Below are 26,078 nucleotides of genomic sequence, written 5' to 3' on the forward strand. Positions count from 1 at the left end.
CAAAGGGCTCCAAAACAAAAAACAAAAGCCATAAAGCCAGTTACTGCGCTGTGTGTGGTGTTTGTGTGTGTGACTGTGTTGGGGAGGGAGTGCACATTAATTTTCTGCGGGTCAAAACAAGAACAGGAGGACCCTTTTGTGCTACAGGATTCTTTTCTGGAACCTGTGTAATAGCCCGAAATGGTGCGGGTGGTGAGAAATTAGCCATCAGAAGACGTTCCTGGTGATGTCCAGTAAAGAGCATCAGCGCTGACCCTGGAGGTCCAGAGTGAAAAGACCCTGGCTTTGAACTCGTCAGGGCGGTGAGTGGGATTTCTAGTTTCCCGCTTCCCGGATCTCTTTGCCCTTCGAGCCGGGATCTGAAATTTGGGAATCAGCACCATTTCCCATCTTTTCCGCCCGCCCCCGCAGATCGGCGGGAGAGGAGGCAACCTTGCCGCGGGGAGGCATCCTCCAGGCCCAGACATTCATCTGTGTCCATTTCAAGGCGCCCAGCCTGCGCCGTATATAACCAAGTACTGCACCCACGGCGAAGGACAAGGCGGCCTCTCTGCGTATTTAACTCACGAGTCTTGGACAACTCTGAGCCGTGGGGCTAGGATCAAGAGCCTGACTTGACACTGGTTCAGGAACTGGAGTTGAGGCTTCGCTTGGGCAAAGAAGAGAAGTGAGGAGCGGGGTGGGGCTGTGGGGGCGCGGCTCTTGCAAGGATTACGGCGGAGGCTGTGGACCGCGGCGCGGCTCGCAGGGGCTGCAGCCATTGCACAGCCGAGCATCCCACATTCAACAGGAGGAACCCGCGGGAGAGGAGCCCCAGCTTCCAGCGCCGCAGCCGCCGCAGCCTGTGCGCCCCGCGCCCCCGAGTGCCATGGCCAAGGAAGGGGTGGAGAAGGCGGAGGAGACGGAGCAAATGATCGAGAAGGAGGCAGGCAAGGAGCCGGCGGAGGGCGGCGGCGGCGGCGGCTCCCACCGCCTCGGGGACGCCCAGGAGATGCGCGCCGTGGTGCTGGCCGGCTTCGGGGGGCTCAACAAGCTGCGGGTCACCAGGAAGGCCATGCCCGAGCCGCAGGACGGCGAGCTCAAGATCCGCGTCAAAGCCTGGTCCAGTATCCGCGCCTTTCTCGCTTTCTCTCTCTTTGCGCGCTGGGCGCTCCTGGGGAGGGGGTGGCAGAGTCTCGGCGGGGACGCTGCCCTGGGAAGAGTCTCCGTGGGCGCCCCGGTCCACGTCCTCACGCGGGTCTCAGAACCTCCCCGCCACCCGCAGCCGGCCGATCCTGGGGAGGATGCTGAGAGGTGGCCCTCGCTCTCCTCAAGCCGGATCTAGGGGTGACCGGAGGAGCCTGTGAGCTCTTGGGCGGGGAGGAAAAGGGTGCATGGTGGCGTCCAGCACTCGGGGTCTGGAAGATTGCGCTATGGGAGCTCTCCCTCGGGCAGGACAGCTCAGCTGCCAGGAGAAGGGGTTTGATGATAACATGGTTAAAAAATAATAATAACCATCGGCTTACTGTGTACCAGCCATCGTTTTTAGAGTGTTATGTGTGCGATTCTTGTTTAATACTTCCTGGGACCCAGTGAATTAGGTACCATCATTATCCCTCCTTACATGTGAGTTACTTGCCTAAGATCCCTCTGCCGCCACTAAGTGACATGGCCAGGATTTGACACTCGAGCTTTTAACCTCTATGCTGTTGTCCTGATAGGGCTGGGGACAGAGTGCAGGGCTGAGGAAACGGTCCTTCCACCCGGCTCCTGCACACTCCCCTCCTAGTCTGGGGAAAGGAACTGGGAAGCTTGGGGTCAGGTTCCAAGCATCTAAGCTTGGTGGAGAGTGAGGCCAAGGCTGCAGCCTAACCCTCTCTCTTCCCCACTAGCATCTCCTCTGTTTCTCCAAAGAGGAAAAGCAAACAGAAAACAACTGATAATCTTCTCCAAACTCCGGCTCCCATCTCAGAAGGAGCTCAACAATCCGAGCAGCCTTCTGTTCCCCACTCCTCCTGGTGGAAGTTCAGACCCACACCAGCTGGGATTCCCCCTGGAGTGCTTAAGCCTCTCCGTTTGCTGTTATTAGACGATCATTCCCCCAAAGTTCTGGGGAGGGAGGCTCCCCGGGGAGGGCCGCTCTGAGTTCTTTATGCAGCAGCGGGTGAGGCTCCTAAGGGGACTTGCTGTTGGCACAGGGAGATGGACCTATCCTTTCCCATCTCGGTGTTTTAAAGCCCCCAACAGACACTGCTCCCTAAAGCAGCCGCCAGCTCACCAGTTGGTTCCCGGGTTAGACCCCCAAACCCAGAATCTAGGACCATATCTAGAGGCAAGAAAAATGCAACGGAGATTCCTCTCCCCTTCACTTCTTTGAGAGCAGGGCAGGTTTCATTGGCCAGACTGGAAGGCAGCTGGTGAGAGAAGCAGGCACTGATCTCTGGCTCACTCCTCGTATATGGAGCCGGTGGTGTTTGACTCCAAACACGCACGACTCTTGGGCCTCTCTCTGGGGAATTCAGGCTATGGGCAGAGGCTTTTGTACACTGGGGGATCCTATACAGTTCTATTTTGTTAACTCTTGCTGCACCAAGCTGAGGGATCCCAGAAGGCAGAGCTTGCAGCTGCCCTTTTCACCCATAAATCTCCAATGCCCAGCATAGTGCTTGGCACACAGTGCATCCTAAATAAGTTCCTGCTGAATGAATAAGTTATTGCTGGATGAGTGGATTGAGGAAAGACTCTTGGAGGAGGATTGTTGAGTCATTATTTTTCTTCACTTGCTGGTGGAGGAACGTCTGCCTAGTAGAATTAAAACCATGTATAGATAATTCTCCTTCCTTAACCACTGATCAAAAATATTATATGTATGTATGTGTGTGTGTGTGTGTAGGACTCTGTCGGAGTGTATATTCAGAGAGGGAAAATGTTGAAGCTACTTTTTACAGAAAAGAGCATCGTCTGCTGGGCAAATAGGTCTGCGTTTTCTAGCCTTCTGCTAACTGCATAGATGCGGATGGCAGTTGAAGCATTCTGAAATAGTAAATGTCAAGATGAAGGCCAGGAGATTGATTTTCAAAGCCAGACACACAAGCCCCTTCTTCATTGGAACCATACACACACACACACACACAATGGAATCACTGCGGATCCCCCACCCCAGCCAACAAGGCATTGGGGAGCATTTGGAAACCAGTATTGCCAAGGGCTCAGGTTGATTTTCCTTTCCCCAAGCTGGAAGCAGAGTTAATCCGTTTTGCAAGGGCGGATTAGAATAGGTTTGTGAAGATTGCCCGCTGGGCCCTTCTGCTTCCTCTGGGCTGGGATTGGCTGGTCAAATATGCCCATTGATTGTAGTTTAGCCTTGGGAGTCAGGATGACTCATTCTTTATTTTTATGAATCAGCTGATGGCCTCCTGGATGAAGGTCTCCCTTTTATCCGCTGTCTATTTTTAATGGAAACCTTTTATCATTAAGTAGGATATGCTTTTTGCTTGGGAATAAAGTATACCATATCTGAACCAGTATTAATCAGACCTGGAATGAGGGTCCATGTTGGTTATTCTATAAATTTTATGGAAATGGAAGAGAAGATGTGGGGGAAATCATATTTTATCTCATTTACCCCCTCTCTTTTATGGTCCAATGAGATAGGTATTATGGTAGAGCAAATTGAGGCTTGGAGATGTTGAGTTTGCCAAAAACTTGCCAAAATTTGCCCCAAAAAATCACACAGATACTAGAGTTAGGATTTGAATTCTGGTCTGTCTGTCCTTAAAGCTCTACTGTTTTCCTTATATTCTATTTTGTCTCCTTCCATGGAAAAGCCACCTCTGGCATGTAAGCCTGCTCTTCTTCCTTTCTTCAATGAATATGGCTCCTTTGATCTTTTTATGTCTGGCTTAAGGGAACATTCTCTGGCTATTCCCAGAGTAGTATGGCTTTCGCCTCAAAGTGAGGACACAATGGTCAAACTCAGCTCAAAAAGAGCCACTTCAGGGAATGTGGAGTGGGAGGCATAGCAGAGTCTCCTGTCTAAATTGTTACAAGGATATCAGCTTTGATGGGGAACCCATTTCATCAACTATTCATTGAAGAATTTACACAGTGATTTAAGTGGCCAAGTGGGAAAAAGCACATGGCCTTTGAAGAAAGATGGACCCGGATGTAAGGCCAACCCCCACCACTTCCTGTCTATGTGACCTTGGTGAACATATCTCTTAATTTCTCCAAGCTTTCCGTGCCTAATCCGCAAAATGGAGATAATAAGATGAGTCTCTTGGTGTTGAGAGGATCAGATGCAAGAAAGAGACTGGCCCATTGTCAGCACTAAATAAGTAGTATTGTTGTTGTCATATCTATGTCTACAAGATGCATGTTTCTTGGTGACCTGATATCTTGGAGGCCATCATCATCATCAATATTTGATCATATATATAATGTAGGCAATATCATGTCACATCTGCTTAGTAATTAAGAGTGAGACCTTCCTAGGCGTGAGTCCCAGCTCTGCCACTTGCTAACTGGATGTCTTGGGTCTGGTCCCCTGGAGGCAGAGCCTGAGACAGGAGTGCTTTTGTAAGTGGTTTACTGAGGGTGCTTTCAGGAGACTGGGAGCAAGGGAAGCAGTTAGGGGTGGGGAAGGAGCTAGGCAAGGATTCATCTCAGCTGGATCCACCCGAGTTCTGGAGCATGAGTTATACCACAGAGTCGATCTGACCTGGAAGCAATGGGGGAGGCCTTTTGTGCCCCCATTACCACCTTCTTGTCAGTCGCTTATGAGCTGTGGGCTGCTTCTTGAGTGGGGACATGGAACGTCTCAAGCAGAGGTGGCTTCTGTTTGACTGAGGGCAGTTCCCCTCGGCAGGGGAAGGGGACTTCTCTGAGCTAGGAGCAGCCAGCTCTCCCAGCAGTTAAAGGATGGGTGTGCTGCCCAATAAAAGGGATCCAGTGAGGCACAAACAGTACCCTCTATGCTGACTGACCTTGAACAAGTTGCTTACTCCTCTGTGACCTTTATGATCGTGTCTTGCACAAAGCAAGTGGTCAATAAATGGTAACTATTATTATTTAAACTATTATTCTTGGTTTCCGTTGATACCCTCTATAGTTTGTCATTCATATCAGAACTCTTTTGAAAGTGAGAGGGGCACTATTAATAATTACTCTGGGACAGCAGGAGCAAACTGGAACTGTTCTAGGCAAACCAGAGTACCTGGTCCCCCCAGCTGATAAGGGTCAGATCTGTGCCTTTGCTGCCAGCAGTCTTGTCACAGAGGAGCTTCTCTTAGACAGGAGCTGGTAGGATTGGAGGTTGAGGGTCTCCAGGCTGGGCTGCAGAAATGTATTTAAGTGGCCATTAACAAGCCTTGTCTGGTTTGTGGCTCAGATTGGCTTGTGATGGAAAGGCACTAATGGATTGGGGACATTTATTTTCCCAGACTGATTTACAGTGAAAGGCCACATGGAACTGCTGGAATGAGACCAGTTGGATGAAAAATGGTTCCAGCCAGTCATAGCTCCATTGGCTGATCTGAAAATGGGCTGAGGGCTGGCCACACTAGAGGAAAGCCAACAGATTGGTGGGATTCTAATATATCAAAGGGTAGAGTACATTTGAGATAAGGGAGGGAACTAGCATTTACTGAACGATAGTTATAAGCCAGGGACTGAGCTGCCTACTATATACTCTTTGTTTCGCTTTATATCCTAATGGCAACTCAGCAAGATCAGTATTACCATCTCCATTTAAAAAATGTGGAAAGTGGGCCAGCCCCAGTGGCCTAGTGGTTAAGCTTGATGCACTCTGCTTCAGCAGTCCGAGTTCAGTTCCTGGGCACAGACCTACACCAGTCGTCTGTCAGTGGCCATGCTGTGGCAGCAGCTCACGTACAAAAAAAAATGAGGAAGATTGGCGGCAGATGTTAGCTCAGGACAAATCTTCCTCAGCAAAAAAAAGGTGGGGGGGCTGATGTTCAGAGACGTGTTAAGATCACAGACTGCTAGTGGGAGAACAGTGTAAAACTCCAAGTCTGCCTTGTTCCTGGACTCTTTATATTTGGGAGTTAGAAAATCAGAGAGTCACAATGACAAAGGCACAAAAGAGACAGAGAGAGGACAGAGAGACAGTGAGAGAGCAAGAGAGACAGAGAGGTGGACAGACACAAAGGCTGGAATGAGGAACACAGAGAAAGAACCGTGAATGCAATTGACTGATTTGAAGTGTAACTGGTAAGGCTTAGAATTGAACAGTGCCATCCTGTCCCCCAAAAATGGCCAGTGTGTCCCTGAACCACATCCACTTTCCCTCCATTTCTGATGTGGAACACCTCAGGGATCCACCTAAGATCAAACTGCTATGACTATTGGCCCAGAATACCCATGCTGATTAAACACAATCACTGCTCCTTGGATCCACTCAAGACATTCGAGTTCCTTCTTCTGCCCCCTTTGCCTCAACTGGGCTATTGCTACATTGGCAACTTGAGTGTAGGATGTCCCCAGACAACACAGCACTAAACTGTCACTGACAAGGTCAGTCCAGTGAAATATGGCCAATATGATCTTTCCTGTGTTTATTCAAATAAACAAAGGGAGTCCGTGAGGTTAAGTGACACAGATGTTTGTAAAACTAGAAAATTGCCTGGAGGATCTCTAATTCCCAAGCCAGGAGCTACTCTGGCCTGGAGGTTGGAATAAAGTGTTCTGAATCACTCTGTTCTGGATGGAGATGTCAGGATTTGACAGGAAAGGATGACTCTGTGCTGAGTCACACTGAACCCCATTTGGTGATGAGAAGATGGAGATGCTACTTTAACGGTCTTTCTTATTCATCGAAGTTTGCATTTTCCCATTAACTGTGTCCTCTCTGGTGAGGGCTGGGGATGGTGACAATGTCTACTCTTCATCCCATAATGAAACGGACTTCTTGTCTCCCCAGCAAGTCGAGGAAGAAAGCCCAGAATCAGTGATTCTTCTATTAATAGAAAATGGAAGTATAGAACATCTTACAGAACATCTGGCATGTAGCAGTTCCTATGAACAGCAGCCTGATCTTCATTATATAAGCGCTAGTCAGAAACCAACGGCGGGTGGCTCAGGATGGACGACAGGAATGATGACTGATAATCATGCTCACCCTACCCTCCACTTGCAGCGTCTTTGCAGCAACGAAGCCTATTGTCCTCATCCATTTTTCATCTGACCCTCACAACCCCATGACGTTATCATCCTTACTTTCTAAGAGAGGAAAAAGGGACTCAGAGATGAAGTGGAAATGGTGAGAAGCTCCAACAGATCTGAGTTCAGACCCACACTCTACCTCACCATGGCTGTGTGATCTTAAGCAAACAGCACTTTCAACTTGCCCACATCCTCAGCCTGGTAATAATGCCCACTTTTTGGTATTGTTGTGAAGACTAGCTGGGAGTCTATGAAAGTCTTTGCTGCTCCTTGCACATAGTGGATGCTCAATAAAGGAGAATTTCCTTCCTAAGTCACTGGGACTGTAAGAGACAGACTGGCACTTGATGCCATCCTCTGTTTCCCTGTCCTCCTGTTCTCCCACCAAACTACACTGGCAGCAGGGAGTAGGGTGCTGGCCTTTGAATCTCCTTCCCAGGTTGGGAGTGGATCTGAACTGATCTGTTGCTGCCCTCACACTAGCCCTCAGCATACCCACGCTTGAGTGGCAGCAGGGATTTCTCTGGTAGCTGGGTGTGCAAAACAGTCCAGCCTCTGGAGCTGGGTCCACTCCCATTCAAAGGAACCCAAATCCCACAACCTTTGGGCACACCGCTGATATTCGGCACTGACATGAGCGCACCCAGGCATGGGGAACTAGCATCCCCTGACCCCTAGATCCTGGCACTTCTCATTTTTAATAGGGATCTTTTTTGGCATCTTGGCATTTGTCATAGAAAAAAAAAGTTTAATTAGAAACAAGAAGAGACTCTTCGGTGGAAAGGGCAGCTGGCATGTAATCTCACATTAGTTTGATGCCTATGTGTGTGATCTCACACAGAAAATCAGTTGGAGCCATGGTATTAAAATGAGTAAATTTAATGTGTGAGGCCCAGGAGACAAAATAGATGCTCCAGTGAAAGGGGCTGTTTCATCTTTGACTGTGGTATTTTCTTGATGACAGCAAGCTGTGAGCTTCTGTCCTCAACCTCCTTCGTTGGTGACCCCGATCCCTCAGCCGAGCCTCATCCCCAGCATTGTTCTGGAGCCAGGGACATGCTGCCCAGTGTTTTCCCAAGCAGAACCCACTGGGCAAGTTAAAGCATTGGGTCCTCTTACTCCTGACTTCTCTGAATGGCTCTGGTCCCCAGAGCCCAATACAGGATAATTATTTTCTGTGAGAGGATTGATAGTGCTTCATTTCTTGCACTGGCACTGACTTAAACACCCAAACTGGATGGGAGGCAGTAAGCTTTTTGGTTATAAAATAGTTAATGTTTGAAGTGAAACAGGCCTGGATTCAAATCCTGGATCTGACCATTTTAGCAACCTATATAGCCTTAGGAAAAGAACTTAGTCTTTTGAAACCTCAGTTTTCTCGTCTGTAATATGAATATAATTGTAGTACCTATGGGGTAACTTTTTTTGTGTGAGGATAAAAAGAGATAACACATCTAAAGTATCTAGCAATGATTTAATGTTTGTTGAATGAATGAAGTCCTTGCCATATAGCGTATGTTTAATATTTATTAATGGTGAGGTGGTGCAAAGAAATAGAACATTAGAAAGTCCCTCTATACTTCATAAAGTTTTCTGAATGGAGTCCCTATGCAGATTCCACGTCTCCCCCAATGGGTACAAGACCCTAACATCAGAAGTAGCCCAGACAGGATGTGCTACCATGCCAAGACATAGACAAGAAGATTCAGATGATTTCCTGAAGGAGCAAGAGAGGAAACAGAACCAAGATGTATTGTGCTCCTACTGTGTACCAGAAACTGGGCCAAGCTTAGAGATCTTCAAAGGAAGACCAGTCACTTCTGCTCTGACATCTCTTTTCTTTTTTTCAGCCAGCTGACCATCACGATGAATTTGTCCCTGAACTTTTAGGCTCTTGCCTTCCACATTTTATCGTCTCTCTCTCCACTAGTTAGCATGCTATGCTCCTACTGCAGTATGCTTCCTTCTTGAGACTAGGAAAGATGGCAACCTCTTGCCCCAGCTGCCTTGTGCAAGTTTAGCAAGGCCCAGCACAAAGAGAAATTTTTCTCCCAATTTTCCTATATCAGGGAAGGAATCTGATTGGCCCTTCCTAAGTTACATACCAGCCCCTGGATCTCTCTCTCTCTTTCTCTCTCTCTCTTTCTGGCCCAGTGGAATGAGGTGCTGTGATTGGCCACATTTGTGTCTCATGCCCTCCTCCCCTTCCCTGGAAGAATGGGGCATCATGTTTGATAGCCCTACCAAGAACACATGGAGAGAGTGAGTGAGTGCGTGTGTGTATGTGTGTGTGTTGGAGGGGATAGATAGTCTAAAAGGAATGAAGAGCAGTTACCAGAAGATGAAGGTAAGAAACACACTGGACTGATCTTAGGGGACAGGAGACTCTCCCCTTCACCCAGAAAAAGTGAAGAATCAGAGAGAGGACTGGAGAAGGCGGCTCCATCCCCCATCCTTGGACCTTAGATTTCTCAGCACAAAGTTATTGAATCACATTAAATAACATACATATTCTCAACTTTGAGGCCCACTGCCTTTTAAATCTCTTTGGTAGTCTTGGAAATTCCAGAACCTTTATTGTCGTTTAACTGATGAATGCCAAGCTTGGTTAACAGTAGGCACTCAATAAGTGTCTGGGGGATGTGTGAATATAATACTGACTTTCCCCAACATGTTAGGTGTACATTTCTGCAGGAGTTGCTATGTCGCTTGTAAATATGACTTTCCTCTTACAAACCACTGTGGTGTGGCCAGTCCGCACCAGTGTGGCTTCAAGCTCCCCTCTGCCATCTCAGCTTTCTCTGATAAGAAGCCTAAATCTCTCCAGCATGCAGGTCTTTAGTGGGGCCTTGACAGAATACCAGAGGGGCGGTATTTTCCAAGAGGTTTATCTTTCCTTAACACAATCTGTTCTCTTGAAACTAGAAGTTCGCTTTTTGAACTCTCTAATAACAACTTTCCCTCGGCTGGGAAATGTGGATCTCTGACTTCTCAAGATGCTCTGTAATTTTCCCCTTATTGACATCCGGCTCCCTCCAGGGCTGGAGGCCAGGCTCTTGGCGAGATCCCACCGTGCTGCTTCTGATGATTGTTATTCCAAGAGCGCTTACTCAGGCATTCCTGCAATGCTTGTGTACCTTCAGACACCCCCCTCCCCCCACCCCCAGCCCCACCAGCCTGGATGTTAAAACCATGTTTAACTAAAGCAAACTTACTGTGGTGATCATTTTGCAGCATATACATATGTCAAATCATTATGTTGTACACCTTAGACTAATACGTTATATGTCCATTATATCTCAATAAAACTGGAAAATAAATGTATTTCAAACTATTGGGAAAAAGAAACTAATCTTTTAAAACAAACAGTATGTCCATGACTCTGTTCCTACCTTCTTTTGTAGGTATCAGGACCCTCGTCCTTCAATATCTCCCAGATTGTTGCAGGGGTTTCCTAGGAGGGTTGCACTGGCATTCAGAAACACAGTTCTCCTCCCACATTGATTCCGACCCCCTCCTATTGCCCTCTCTCCTTCTCCTACCATACACTGAAGCCACCCAGTTTCCCCATTTCCTCTCCATCCCGGGTGGAGTCTGGCTGTCTGCCTAGGCTGTGGCCCTTTTCCACCCAGCATAGGTTATAAAGCAGCATATGGCATCTTATGTATTAATACTTCTGCTGTTTGGAGCTAATAAGACTGACACTTGTCATTAGCTATTTATCATCATTATTGTCATAATGATCTTTATGGAGGACTTCTGTGTGCCACAGGCACTCCATTAAGTGTTTTATAGGAATTTCTATGGTACCAAACACTTTCAGATGAAGAAACAGGATCAAAGAAGTGAGGAAACTTGCTGAAGATCACACAGCTAATAAGACAAAGAGAGCTGGGATCTGAGCTAGGACCTGTCTCTCTCCAGGGCCTTATCTTCACTCATTTTGCACTCACCTTTTGCTGCTCTGTCCTAGACACAACCCCTGGAGTTGAAGAGCAGGCGATCTGAATGGTGGCAAATGTTATATGTAGAATTTAGCTTCCTGTAGTTGAGCCACAGACTTCTTCATCCAGGCTTATATTCTCCAACTCACATTTCTCTTAGGATGAGTTTTGTTTCATTCCCCCACAAGGCTTATCTGCTCTTCATGCAAATAGATACATAGTGGGGCAGCCCCACTGGCCCAGAGAGTCTGAATTCTACAGTGAACTCAGATGAGGCTTTCAAACTGCCCCTACAGAGCCCCCGCCCCTTCCTCCCAACGCAAACACACTTGCTTCTTCGAATGGACTATCCATCAAGTCGTAGACTTTCTTTAAAAAAAAAGATCCCTTGTCTAAGATCAGAAAGAATTGCTTTTCATTTGTCTATGCTACGCCTAGTTCAATCAGCTAATGGGGAGCTATTAAACCCACCAATCCTTCAATTGGTCTGAGTGATTGTGTAATTGGATTCTCTCTATCCTCCCAGCTAAACTCCCTAAAATTGTTCCTATTGAGGACCTTGTAATACACTCTGACTCAACGTTTTGCAGCGGGAAGCTGGGATGCATAACACAGCTAACAATGTGCCCGTCTTCCCAAAACAGTCCTTTCAGGTTTATCTGCCTTCAGATCCTAGAAAACCTCTGTCTGGCCACAGAGGAGCCGGCCCATGCCTCTGGGGCTGCTCCTTTGTAGGAAATAAATAGCAAAGGCAGTGTTCACTCTCCCACCCCCTTGGAGCCTCAACATCTCTGTCCTCAGCCAGCAGCACTTGGGGGAGACTCGACTTCTTCCTGTTGCTCTTTTAGCATTTTTCTTTCCTTTTCCTATTCTTCTTTTTACCTTTTGTATCCTTGCTGTAGCTGGCCCTTTTGCTCTCGAGAGCGAACTTTCTATATAGAAGCTCAACCCTCAATGTAATTGAAAAGCACTGTCAGATTCTATTGAGTCTTTTAGAAGATGCCAAAGCTGAATCCATTCATGCTACAGAGAGAAAGTTCTTTAGAATTTTCTCTTCTCATCTGCATTCCCCCAATGCCTCCTGCTTCCTCCAAACTTTCTCTGTGCACCCCAAACTCTCCCAGACCCTAAAACCCTGCCTTGGCTATCTCTTGTCTTTTGCATCTATCTTTGCTCGCCTTTCACATCTATTTTTATCTTCCAGGAGTAAATCTTTGCTCTTCCCAAAGCACGTGAATCAAGCAGGTCTGGCATCCTCTCAGTTGTCCCCTTACTACTACACCAGCGTGCACAACAAGGCTGCCGGTTGAACACAGCTAAGACATAATTCCCTTTGGCAAGAAGAAGGAAAGAAAGAGCTTACATCACACCTGGGTGTTTTCCTACTTAACACCTTCAGAGGAGGAATCATTGTTTGTGAGGCTAGAGTGTGCCCTGTGCTAAGTAGTGAACATTGAAAGATGGATTTTAAGACAAACTCTCTGCCTTGGAGTTACTCATAGTCTATGGGGAAGATGCTAGGGTAGTGATGCTGCTGCTGCCTGCTTCTTAGGCTAATTGAACTTAAATATTAATTAACCAAAATTAAAAGTTCAGTTCTTCAACGACACCGGCCACATTTCAGGTGTTCAGTAGCCACATATGGCCAGTGGCCGCCATATTGGACAGCACAAGTACAGAATATTTCCATCATCACAGAATGTTCTATTGGACACTGCTGCTCTAGTCTTCACCCCATTTTTCTGAATGAAATGACTGTTTCACTAAACATTGTTTTTATCAGCAGCAATGACTTAGGAGACAACTGTTAGGTTGTAGCAAAAATGGACGATTTCTCTATGGGGACCCTCTGGGGCTCCAGTGAGAAGGCAAGCAATAACCACTTTGCACTGTCTGATGCTGCTTTCTCCCCTCTGTGGAGAGGTGGGATGAGGCTGGAGAGGTTGGGAGGATGGGAACAAAGGGCACACCCATTCTTAAGTGATACTTTCCTGTGGAAGCCTCTGCAAGTCCTGCAAAGTGAATTAATAACTGCCCTCTCTGTTCTACCTATGTCCCTTGTACCACCTCTTGTTTGGGAATTGTCATATTATGTAGTCATTTATTTGTTGATCTCTGAACTCCTGGAAAGCATAGATGTCATTGTCACTGTTGTAACATTAGTGCCGAGCCAAGCCCCAAACCATGGAGGGTCTGTTGAATTTAAATTGGATTAGATTGAATGTTCTTCACAACCAATCACTGCCAGGCACCCAGATGGTTTGAAGTCAATGGCTTGGTCAACATCTAACATGGAGCAGAGAGATTTTAACCTTTTCAGGAACCTTCTCAGGAATAAATACCTAGTGTCCCCAGGAGAGGTTGAGTGGAAATAAATAACTCCAGGTGCGAAAATCAAGAGGTTAGTCTTGGCATCAAGGAGAACTTGTTTTACACCCATTTGTACCATGCTTTCCTGTTTCTCTTGAAAACCAGCTCTTGATATTTAGTTTCTCAATATATATCTCCTTTGCCATTTTGTTCCATGTTTGAAATACTACTGAAGTGTGTTTTGAATACTAATTTGACTATATGATCTGAATATGTTTCCTTTCTCAGAGGGAGTAAAACAGACTTGTTCAACGATAACTCAACCTTTATCGCCTTCGTCATCAGTCCAGATTTTATGGATAAAGGGATCTGGGTGGGTCAACAGCAGCATTATTTACTTAACAAGTAAAGTAGTAGATCATGAAAAATATCAGATGTGTCAGAGAACTTCCTAAGTCTCATATGGCTGCAGTGCCCTGTTTATCTAAAAACAGTGGTTGGAGAGGGTCACGTGGAGCTGGATACCAAGGGGACCAGTGTCAGGAGCCACAGTCCAATGATGGGGAGAGGAGAATCTGAGCATCCTTAACACACTCTTTCCAACCTCTGATGGAGCATGGGTGGCTTCTCCAGCCTGAGGTCCATTCAGAACAATTCTGGCTGTTCTCAAATGAGAGACGCCATTTGAGATTTGCATAAAAGGTGTCCTTGTTTTAGACAGTGAGTGTTTTTTCTTCTATAGCAGATTCATACCAGTCTGTTCTCACAATCTTGAGATAGCAAATCAGGTGCTTAAACAAACCCTCCCCCAGCCCCCTTGCAGGAAAAAAAAAAGAATTGGGAGCAAGATTTTCTGAGATCAAGGCCTTTTATTGTCCTAGGCATTTTCAAGTTATCAGCTGAGATAAAGAAACAAAAACAAAAACTTCAGTTCTGGGGAAATGAGGGAATGACTCAAACATCTGCTCCTTGGGTTTGGAGTTCAGTGCTTTGATGAATGTATCAGCAGCAAGAAAAGAGCAGAATACAGACGGGTGCACCTTCCAGTGGTGCTTTTGCTCCGAGCCAAGCCCACGTTAGACCCGCTTGCTCCAATTAGAGCTGGCAGGGGCTGCCGTGGATGCTGGGTCATTGATGCTCACCAAGCTGAGGGAATTCCAAACTTCTCATTTGGAATTTGACTGTGTTCTCCTGAGGTCCAGGTCTTCTCCAGCATTCTGTGTTCTCCAACTTCCCACAGACACATAGAAAGCCCTGAACTACTATTTTTCATGCATTTTCCCAAGCAATTTACCAATCCTGTGTGAATTTTGACAGTTCATCTACGTTTATCCTCGTTTTTTTTCTTAGTCTCTGTCCCTCCCTTGATTCTTTGATGTCTTCAATTCCTCCATTTTCCCTTTCCTCTCATTCTTTCAGGTCCCAATTTAAAGATCACATTCCCTTTCCTGCCTTCCCAACATTAGTTATCAGATCCTCTAGACTTTTCCTCCTCAGGTACCACTGTGCAAATGAGCTCATAAATACTCCCCATCAGTGACAACTGTTCTGTGACCATAAGAGAATAAAACCCTGAAAGGGAGATCACACAACCCCGCTTGTAGGGGATATTGGGGTACATCACCCGGAACCCCCTTTGAGGACTCAGGGGTTCATCCTCCCAGCTACCGAGAGTGATGGCTGCTGGCAGCTCCTGACCGCATCCGTCCTGAGGAATTGCTGTCAGCTGAAGGAAGCGTCCTTGCCCAAGGTTGCACCCCGCTCCCTCGGGGCAGCTCTCTTCTGATGACTAGTTGATGCCAGGGTGCAAAGGCCCTCTCTCCTTGCCTCGATTCATGATGACTTGAGGGAGTATTCTAGCTCTAGAACTTTCCATAGATGAATTGAGACCTTTTGGCTACTATGTCAGTGTTCAACTTCTCCGTCTACCCAATCCAGCTTCCCTCACACCCATCCAGGTGTTGTTCCCTAGAGCACTCCCCATCAGACCTCCTGCATGCAAATCTCAGTCTCAGAGTCTGCTTCCCAGGGAACCTGACCTATGACACCTTTGTGTGATGATGATGATGATGGTGATGGTGGTGGCGGCGGTGATGGTGGTGGCGGCGGTGGTGGTGGTGGTGGTGATGATGATGATAACAGCCCGCACTTAGTGAGCACTTGCTGTGTGCAAGGCACTCTGTTTTACATATACTGTCACATGCAATCCACACCAATACCCCATAGGGTGAGTATATTATTATCCTGTTTTTGAGATGAGAAAACTGAGGCTCGAGGAGGTCAAGCAACCCACTTGAGGAGCAGCCAGAAAGCTAAAGCTAAGGATTTAAATTTAACCTAGGTGATTGAAGAGGACCACTAGAACATTCTTTGGGGAAACCTTTCTGGGGGTCAGTGTTTAATTTTATGGTTATCTTATGTGTTCGCACCTCTGGTGGCTGTGTGAGCACTCTGCCTACACTTCTATAAAACTACTCATCACATGTAGTTTAATCGGCTTTTACGGTTCTGTTTCCCCATTAGAATTTTGAGACCTCTGTTAACTTTGGATTTCCAATACTTAGTAGATAGCAAGTGCTCAGTGTGGCAGACGAGTTGAGAAGTCCCCTCTTTGTAACTGGGAAAACTAAGTGATGATTTCTCAACAGGAGAGCAAAGTACAGTAGTCAAGAGCGCAGCCTCTGGGGTCACCTCGCTTGCTTCCACACTTTGACTTTGTGAACTTTAATGTGCCTTGGTTTTTTTGTCTGTAAAATGTGGGTAATATCATTTATCTCTTAGCATTGTTATGGTGGTTGTAAAAATTAAATGATATCACGCTTATGAAACACTTAGCAAGATGCCTGATGCATAGTAAGTGTCTCATAAAGGTTATCTATTACAATTACTAGACACAAATAGTTCCTTTTTTCCCCACGCCCCATCATCAGAGAAATTAGAGTAGGGGTTTCTAGATGTCTGCTGCCTACTTGGGGGTCCTTCCAACTGTCACAAAGCCCTGTGTGAGAACCCTTCTCAGAAAGGGTCCATCTCTTCTTGGACATTCTTTGTGGGAATGGTGACGTTGGGCTACCAGAGCAGTTTTTCTCAGTGCTAATGGCACGTGAGAGCATGTGCCTGGGCTAAAGAGACTCTCAGAGCTGGGGCCAGAATATGCATATTTAGGGAAAAAGCAAAAACAAAAAAATACACACCATGATGATCCTGACACACATCCCGAAAGTGACTGAACTAGAGGCTCTGTCAGACTGTCCCCCCTGTGGTCAGCAATTACTGCTATGGGGGGAGGGGGATTAGCTGCCATCACCCACAAAGAGTGAGGCCTCATGGTCTTTACTGAGTACCTGTTACACATGAATTCAATGTGTCTTGGAAATATTTTGTAGAATCATAAGAGCTCATCATTTGAGGAAACTTAAAACATATCATCTAGTCCTGTGTTTTAAATTCCCTTCATGGTCTTCACAAACATCCTTGGTAACTGGGAACGTGACAGCCTATCCAATATTTTTATCAGCCGTTTGGACATAGAAGTCAATGGCGTGATAACCACATTTTCAGAGGATACAAATTCCGGAGGAAGAGCCAAGTTTTTGGATGCAAGAATTATGATCCAAGAAAGAGCCAGGCAAATTGGGATGATAAACCTAATCTAATAAGACCACACATTTAACCAGGGTAAATATAATCCTTTGGACGAGGATCAAAAAATTCAACTGCCGTGGAGGACAATGAGAGCGCTTTTCATTTTCTTATCTATTTAATCATCGTCTATTAATTTTTACCTTGCCTTATTCCATAAAGGACTTGAAACAGCTTAAAAAGACATGATATAGCAGTGATTCTCTAAGTGTGGTCCCAGACCAGCAGCAGCAGCATCACCTGGAAACTTGTTAGAAACTCCAAGTCTTGGACCTCACCCCAGACCTACTGAGTCAGGCACTCAGGGATGGGGCCCAGCAATTTATGTTTTAACAAGCCCTCCAGGGAATTTTGATGCACAATAAAGTTTGAGAAGCACTGAAATAGAGTTTAAGATTTTTTAAAATGGAAACTCCAAAGCATTCATAAAGTTAAGATGAAGTTGAATATTAGGATAATATAGGGCATGAATGCGTAAAGCCCTGCATTTTGGTTGGAAAAGGTGCTACAAATTTGGCTCAGAGCTTCCTAATAGCCAATTCAAAGAAAGAAATATAGTCAATTTATATGCAGTACTGAGACTGTAAGCTCCATACAACCAGCCCTTGTGTTGAGATTTGAGGGAAATTCCTCTGTCTTCATGAAGAAATATATGTATATTGTAACCAATGATGTGGTCAACAATATCCCTTCAATAAGTAAAACAATGTGTTTCTGAAGGTTATTTCTTTGGCCTGCTAGATGTTAATTGAACCAATGATGGGGCAAGACTTGAGATGTCTATTGAGCGTGAGATCAATATATGATGGCACTCTATTGATCTGTATCAACAGAGAAGTAGGCTGCTGGAAGAGGGAGATTTTCCTTGTCCTTTGTGTCATAGCCTGACGATGTTTGGATTCCCATGGGCAATGCTGAAGTTACTGACAACCTGAGGAAGGATCAAGATGGCAAGAGATCTAAAATCCTTTTATATGAACAACCCCTGCCCTCCTTTCACCTGGAAAATAAAAGACCTTTCCCATATCTACTTGTCTCTTCTTTGCTAAATGCTTCATTGGGCCAATTTTATCTCAAATTGGAAAATTAATAAACTATTACTTAGCTGATTCTTCTGTCATCCATGTAGTGGTATCCTTTAAGAAATCATTTAGTATGGGAGGAAAAAAATAAAAGTCTTACCTTATTTATTAAAATTATACTAGTCTTTGAGAAAAATAGGATTACATAGCAGGACATTATGTCAAGCACTTTGCAGTACTCTTTTTCTTTTTGCAATGATGGCCAATATTTAAGAGCCATATAAAAATTAGGTAAGAGAGATGTCTGAAGATTAACCTCTATGGGGGCCTGAGTCATCAGGCACAGTCATTGTCAACCCCCCAAAAATTTCCAGATGAAACTCAAATTATCTTAGAGAATACTGGAAACTATCATTATAAAGATATATAGCTTGATATGCCCCTGTTTTTTCCTGTTGTGGTGGAAAAAGAAAAGTGTTAGACAGACCCCAGTTTAAGTCCATGGCTTCACCATTTACTGTATGGCCTTGAGCAAATAACTCATTATCTTCAAATAAGGTTACTGGTTTTCTGTGATAAAAGTGAGGTCAATAATGTCTGTCCAATGGGTGATTTAGGGTCCTTGATTATAGGATTTGTTTTAGTTTGTGTCTTTTGGTTTCATGTGATAGAGACCACACATGCAAAGAAGTTCTATTATAAAGACACGTGCCATGTAACAAAGGAACTCTTGGAAATCAGACAGCAGGAGGCACGCTGGGGCTGGGCCTCACGAAGTGTGGAGCCTGGACCCTCCCATCTTGGTAACTCAACCATGGCACAGGCTGTTGGGTTGATTCTGCCCCTCTTCGTGTTTTGTTTTTCTTTTCATTTCCCTACTAACGGGCTTTTTCACTTATGCTTCCCCAAGGCACAGGTCACCTAGGTCCATCTAGCTGAGTTCTATCTTTTGACATTCTTCCAAAGTTGTTCTCTTGCTGCATGTTCCCATTCATAGTTTTTGAGACAACATCCAGTTCTTGGAACAGCTCATTTGTTTCATACTAAGGAATGAGTTCCTGCTTAGATTATGAATGGCCAGTCCTCCAACATTGATCCACCACTGGTGCAATCAAGTGTTAAAGAGATAAGAAGTTATAAACATGGCGCCTTGGATGTGCCCTTTCAGCAAGGGCGGTGGGTGGAGAACTTCCCATAAAGAGGTAGTAGTGTCGTGTGTAAGGGCTTCAGTTCTAGACTTTGCTTGAATTTGAATCCTGACTTTGACAGTTTCTAAAAATGTGACCTTAAGCAAGTTACTTAATCTTGCTGAGTCTCAGTTTCTTCATCTGAAAAATGGGTATGACAGTTCATACTTCACAGGAGTTATAAATAACATAGTAATATAAATAAATACAGAATCTTAAGTAACAAAAGTAAAGCGTTTAGCACTTCCTCCCACAAATTGAACCCTTAATAGTGCTGGCTCTGTCCATCCCAGGAAGAGGTCCTGGGCAGGCACCATGAAACAGGTCTGGTGCAATATGTAGACGCTCCATTAACAATTGTCCACCACCTCTTTGGGTTGAGACAAAGAACACTAACTCGTCCTCCATCCCCTGGGATATACCTGCCTCACATTTCCTTCCTGAAGATGGGTGGCATTCTCCATGACCCTGATGGAATTCCTGCTTGCCTCTCTAAGGAAGTGGGAGGCTACAGGCTTTTATAGAGTCAGTCTTAGCCCTTCTTTCTGGAATTAACTGGCTCTCAGTTTACAATCACTGGGCCTACTTCCTGCTGGATGGAGATTGAAGGCAGCTCTACTGAGCTGCATAACAAGAGTGTAGGATGAAGCTTCTCCAGGGGGCTGGCATGTTTACAGAAGTGTCAAGTAATTTCTTCTGGCGTTTCTCCATCAGGGTCTTGGGAAATCATCGGTTTTCACACAGAGGAAAACACTGTGAGCTAAAATATGCGTGAAATGACATGGAATGTTTGATTTGGGTTGTAGAAATTCCTTTTATTGTTATATAGTGATGCCTTATTTATTTGGTTGTATTGGAAAATGAGCTATTTCACAGAAGTGAAGCTTATAGATAGCTGATGTTTTCCCATTTCAGCTCTGAAGTCATTTTTAACCCTTGCTTAATGGGAGTCTTCCTAAAATGTATCACACACTTCTGCCCGCTAAACAGAAGGTGCAAATTTAAAGGCTGACATTTATGGAGTACCTACTATGTACCTGGCGCCAAGCTTAAGTTCTTAACTCTCATTAATTTTCATGACAACCCTGTGAGACAGGTACTACCTCAACTTCCACATTACAGATGAGGAAATGGAGGCTGAGAGAGGTTAAGTAACTTATTTGGTGTTACATTGGTAGAAGTGGTGGAATTGGGATTTGTGTCCACTTCTCCCCAAACTCTTAAGAGACTGTGGTTGCCAAATGACCCTAAGAACTATTAACCATCAAAGTAGAACCTTTGGAAGTCTACACATTCATTTCAGAAATGTGTCCATTACTCTGAGCATTCCTCGACTGCTTTTTTTTTTTTTTTAAGATTTTACTTTTTTCCTTTTTCTCCCCAAAGCCCCCCGGTACATAGTTGTATATTCTTAGTTGTGGGTCCTTCTAGTTGTGGCATGTGGGACGGCGCCTCAGCGTGGCTCGATGAGCGTTGCCGTGTCTGCTCCCAGGATTCGAACCGACGAAACACTGGGCCGCCTGCAGTGGAGCGCGCAGACTTAACCACTCGGCCATGGGGCTGGTTCCGTCTACTGCTTTTTAAAAGCGGTTTAGTACTCAAGCTGGCGGCACATATTTTTGAATATTCATGAATATTCCTTCATATAGCAGATGTTACTCGAGTACCTACAATGTTGCTGTGGGTCTGATGCATGCCAGGTATGCCAGATACTCTGGAGGCAAAGAAACATGAGGCATACAGCTGCCTTCAAGGAGGGCGCATGTTAGAGGTACTCCAATGGGGCAATATGTGAAACTTGACTGATTTGTGGCCAGGAAAACCTTGAGAAGGTGGTGACTCTTTAACCCACCTTTCAAGGAAGTCGTCCTCCTCACCAGTATCCATTCTGTGTGGATGAGACTGATGAGCTGAGACCAGGGGATATAGGTGGAGTTAGATGCTTCCTTGCCTCCAAAGAGGCCAAATAGCTCAAGTCGTCTTGCTTGGAAAAGAAGCTGTGGCCAGATGCTAATGGGCCTTGGGCCAGACCGAGGAATTTGTTTTCTATAACCTGAGTCTTCTTTAGATAGTGGCTTATAAAACCAGGAAGTACATCATAACCATATCTGGTGGAAAAAAAATACATGTTCAGTGGGCTGTATTTTCTCATTTGATTAGTAAATGGGTGTTAAATGCAATTCCCAAGAGTAGCCCTAAAAAAGGCCAGTTTGGCACATGGGCAGCGTCATTAGAATTAAGCATATGGTTTTCCAAGGCAATGACTTTGACATATTTTAACGATAACTTTCTTATTTCAAAAGAAGTATGTTAGGGCCAGCCCGCTGGTGCAGTGGTAAAGTTCAAACGTTCCACTTCGGCGGCCTTGGGTTCGCCAGTTTGGTTCCCAGTTGCGGACGTATGCACTACTTGTCAAGCCATGCTGTGGCAGACGTCCCACATATAAAGTAGAGGAAGATGGGCACAGATGTTACCTCAGGGCCAGTCTTCCTGAGCAAAAAGAGGAAGGTTGGTGGCAGATGTTAGCTCGGGGCTAATCTTCCTCAAAAAAGAAGATAAAAAAAGAAAAAAGAAAAAGAAAAGTAGTATGTTAATAGAAAATACTTAATAACTTCTCTCATCCAGAGATAACTAAGATTTTTTGTTTTTATTTAATTTTTTTAATTGCAGTTACATTGGTTTATTGCTAAGATTTTTAAAACAAACCCTCCAGTATTCCCATGAACATTGGACCATCCTTTTGACCTCTCTTCTTTGAGTCCCCCTCCTCCAGCTGGACATGACGTAGTCTCGTGATGGCTCATGCTCACTGCTGTGGCAGCTGTTGATGGCACAGTGCTGGTATAAGTTTGTGTGGTGACTGAGGTGTGACAGTCGTTTTTAGACCGTTTAAGTCAGGTCTTCCTTTTCTTTCTGTCTTTCTCCTAGATTGGCTGATGGCCATCGTGTCTGGCTGCTTTCCGTGTGTCTTCTTATAACCTCTTCCTAGTATATTTTTTACCCTCGATTAAGTGCTAGAATGGCTAAGGACCAAGCTAGTCAATCTGTGTTTTTAAACACTCATAAGAGGCTCTGAGAGAGGACAATGGGCTATCTTTTGAGTTAGAGTGTAAACTCTGCCCCTGCTATTTTAACTGCTGGAAAGGATTCCTTGTCTATAGAGATAATTGAGTTTTGCTTTAATGATGACATCTAGCTAAGTGATGTTGCTCTTAGGCACACTTTGGCAGAAAGAAAAAAAGGGAAAGAAGAAAGAAAGGAGAGAGAAATGAAGGGAGGGAGAAAGGGATGAGAAGGGAATGGAAGAAAAGCCAGGCCAGTGCCTTCTTGTGGATGTCACTTTGAATTTCTCTCTTTTCCCATTTCCTGTTCACAGTGGTTTAAACTTCATTGACTTGATGGTGCGACAAGGGAATATTGACAACCCTCCCAAGACGCCCCTGGTGCCAGGATTTGAGTGTTCTGGGATTGTTGAAGCTCTGGGGGACAGCGTGAAAGGATACGAGGTAATTTGTGACTTCTGACTGAAAGAGTACTATTTATCTGGAGTCCATTGAGATAATAAAAGGTTATGCGGAAAAGGTTTCAAGTAATCTGACGTGTATTATTCTTGTCTTATTATTTGGTTATGTTAACAATGTTTATAATGTTTAATTATAATTAATTAAACATTAATAAAATTAATGTTTATAATATATAATTATAAAGTGTTTATAATGCCTAAATATTTCATGCCTTTCTCGTCTACTATCTTGGTTGCTCCTGGCAGAAGTCTGGCGAACTGGTTGGGGGAAGTCTTGTCATCCCCTTTATTCATGTTGTACAGCTATTAATAAGAGTATTTGGCTTTGGATTAACTAAGTGTGCACACCCCCTGCCTTCACCCGTGGCTCCCATTTTCCCATCACCTCAGGCTCAAAAATCAATCACAAAACACAAAAGTTGGGGAGAATAACCTCTGTATTTAATGATTAAGTTTCTTTAAATATCTACTGAACTGATGCATTTACGTTGGGCAAGTGCATTTGTAGAGGAGATTTTAAAGCCAAAGGGTAGAGGTAGCTGACAATGGGACAGCATTGGCCATGAATTGATGGCTTAGGGAGTAGTGCAATGGATAAAAAGAGTTATATCATTCCGACTACTTTTGTACATGTTCAAAATTCTCCATAATAAAAATTTTTTAATCAGTGAAAAGATATATGACCCTTCCTACCATTATAATGCAAATCAGATAGAATCCCATCTATAATAACTGAAAAACTGTGGGCAAATCAATCGCACGAAATTGCAGTAGTTTGGAGTGAGGAAAAATAATGGAAATCGGGTACAAGAGCTCTCACTCCTAACAAAGTGCCTCCCCAGGGAGAAATGAATGGAGCCACATTTGAGAATCTACCGCAACGAGAAACATGGGCAAGTTATCTTTTTTCAGCCCCACAACAAGCCTGCGAGGTAACAGTTGTTATTATCCCCATGGAGACAAGGTTCAGAAGGGTTCACTAATTTTCCGTGAGATCAGAAAGGTAGTAAGTAGTAGTTGAACTTAGATTCAAGTCACCAGAGCCTGTTTACTCTTCCTACAATCCCAGGACATTTACCCCTGCTCCCAGCCTGCAAATGTTGCGATACTAAATGCAGGAAGAAAAATCCTATAAAATGCAATGCCAACATGCCCTTGGAATTGAATTTGAGCTGCTGCTTGCTCTCAGTGCGATCGGAGCCTCAGTACACTGAAAATATCAGTGTGATCCAAATTCATTATGATGGACGTCTAGAAACTCATCCCACTCATCAGTCTTTTTGTCAATGGTTTCCAGATAATACAGCAGAGAAATGTGGAGAAAGAAGAACTAAATGAGCTTTTTCTTTTCTTTCACATGATTTTACATTTTCTGTCCCCAGGTGGGCAATATAACCAGAGGCAACACCGCCTCTCCCTGAAAAGTGTTGCATATAAGAAATTTTATCTGCTTGTCACTCCTCCACATGGTCCCAGAGGAAAACACCATACTGCTCACTCTATTAGTCTATGAGTATTGGATAAATCACCCATTATTTTAGAATATAACATAGATAGGGATGTTGTTGGCGTTGGTTTAGAGGGAAGACTTGCTATGCTTGATTATATATATTTTCCCTTACATATGATCTTTCATCTTCCAGTGAGCCCTGGCTTACTTATAGTCAAACCTACCCTTCATGCCCACTCTCCTCCAGTGACTTTCGGCTGCACAAAGAAATAGACGTCATCTCAGGTTTCCAGTCAGGGTGTGATTTGGGAGAAAAGCCAATACTAATAGTATCTATAATTTTGATTTAAGATTTTCAATTGTGTTGAAGATAGAATTCCATGCGGCAGCACACTGAATAGCTCTCTTAGTTGATCAGTTGCAAGGGAGGCTTGAAAAGTTGTTGCCAGAGGCAAAGCAGTGAAGGAATAATTTGGGCTCACTTGCCCAGAACTAATTTCTTTTTCTTGGCAGAATTAAATAATGAGGTGAAGTGGATATTTAAAAAAAGGTGCCTACCTCTGGACTCTGAGACTAGGGCTGATCTGATTGCTTAGCTCCTTTTGCCATTTTGATAATGAAATGGAAAAGATGGAGCCAAGTTGAATGAGAGACCTGGAGCAGTCAGCCCTGCTGTGATGGCTGTGACCATCACTGTCAAGGTGGTTGAAATACGCTTTATCCACTCTGTGTCGACACTGGAGGCCATCAGCTACTCTGTGGTACTGTGCATCTCTGAGTTTTCATGATTCTCTGCAGAAGAGGATGCCAGAGCTAGACCTTAGTTATCCTCTGGTCCAAGCCATTGCATTTAAGATGATACTCCCAACATGCATCATTTGCTCTTCAACCCTTCCAAGGCTTGGGACACTCACTGCCAGTGAGACAGCCTCTCCTTTCCATCAGTGTCTTCACTAGACTGCTATTCCTTCATTAGAAAGCTTCATGAAATATAATGGGTCTATATTGAGCTTTTGATCATTAAACTATGAATTCCATGAGCTCAGGAAGCAATCTGTTCTTTTTTTTTTTTTTTCCTGCTTTATTTCCTAACCCCCCCTGGTACATAGTTGTATATCTTAGTTGCAGGTCCTTCTAGTTGTGGGATGTGGGACGCCACCTCGATGTGGCCTGACGAGCCGTGTCATGTCCGCACCCAGGATCCGAACCCTGGGCCGCTGCAGCGAAACGCGCGAACTTAACCACTCGGCCACGGAGCCAGCCCCATCCAATCTGTTCTTTTTAAGAGTTAATATTGATTGCTCTTTCCTCATTTTTACTGGCACTGTGCCAACTGACTGCATGCATATTATGGTATTTAATCTTCATAAGGACTCTTTCCTAATATTATACCCATTTTAGAGCTAAGGATACTGAGTCTTAAAGAGTTTAATATTCCCAGACTTGGTTGGTTCCTCTGCTGTACACCTTATTTAACTTTATGTCTTCTTGGTAGCACTTATCTCAGGTGTAGTGAATTAATTATTTGTATCTGGAGTCAGCCGACCTAGATTCAAATCCTGGCCCAGCTACTCTCTAGCATGTGCTTTAATCTCTTTTTGCCTCAATTTAAATGTCTATGAAATCTATAATCATTCATCTGTAATATGAGGCTCTTACAGAACCCATCTCATGGAAGGCTTTTGTTATTGTCGTTGGATAGAAGTAGAAGAGAAAAGCTAAGATACAAAGAAAGTAAAACAGGAGAATCAATTATAAAAATATATACAGTCGTGCATTGCTAAACAGCGGAGATACATTCTGAGAAATGTGTCATTAGGTGATTTCATCATTGTGCGA

The 26,078-nt window shown here is 44.6% G+C and overlaps 1 protein-coding gene across 1 annotated transcript in view; it reads left to right on the top strand.

Moving 5' to 3' along the window:
• The first annotated feature begins 429 nt into the window (after positions 1-429).
• Positions 430-26,078, top strand: part of VAT1L (vesicle amine transport 1 like) — a 142,328-nt gene continuing 116,679 nt past the window's right edge. Inside the window, exons 1-2 of the mRNA XM_023637363.2 lie at positions 430-1,101; positions 22,643-22,772. Coding sequence (XP_023493131.1) covers positions 869-1,101; positions 22,643-22,772 — 363 coding nt within the window. The 5' untranslated portion in view covers positions 430-868. The remainder of the gene's footprint in view (positions 1,102-22,642; positions 22,773-26,078) is intronic.

This window comes from Equus caballus, chromosome 3 (genome assembly GCF_041296265.1).
Source record: "Equus caballus isolate H_3958 breed thoroughbred chromosome 3, TB-T2T, whole genome shotgun sequence".
Lineage (NCBI taxonomy): Eukaryota > Metazoa > Chordata > Mammalia > Perissodactyla > Equidae > Equus > Equus caballus.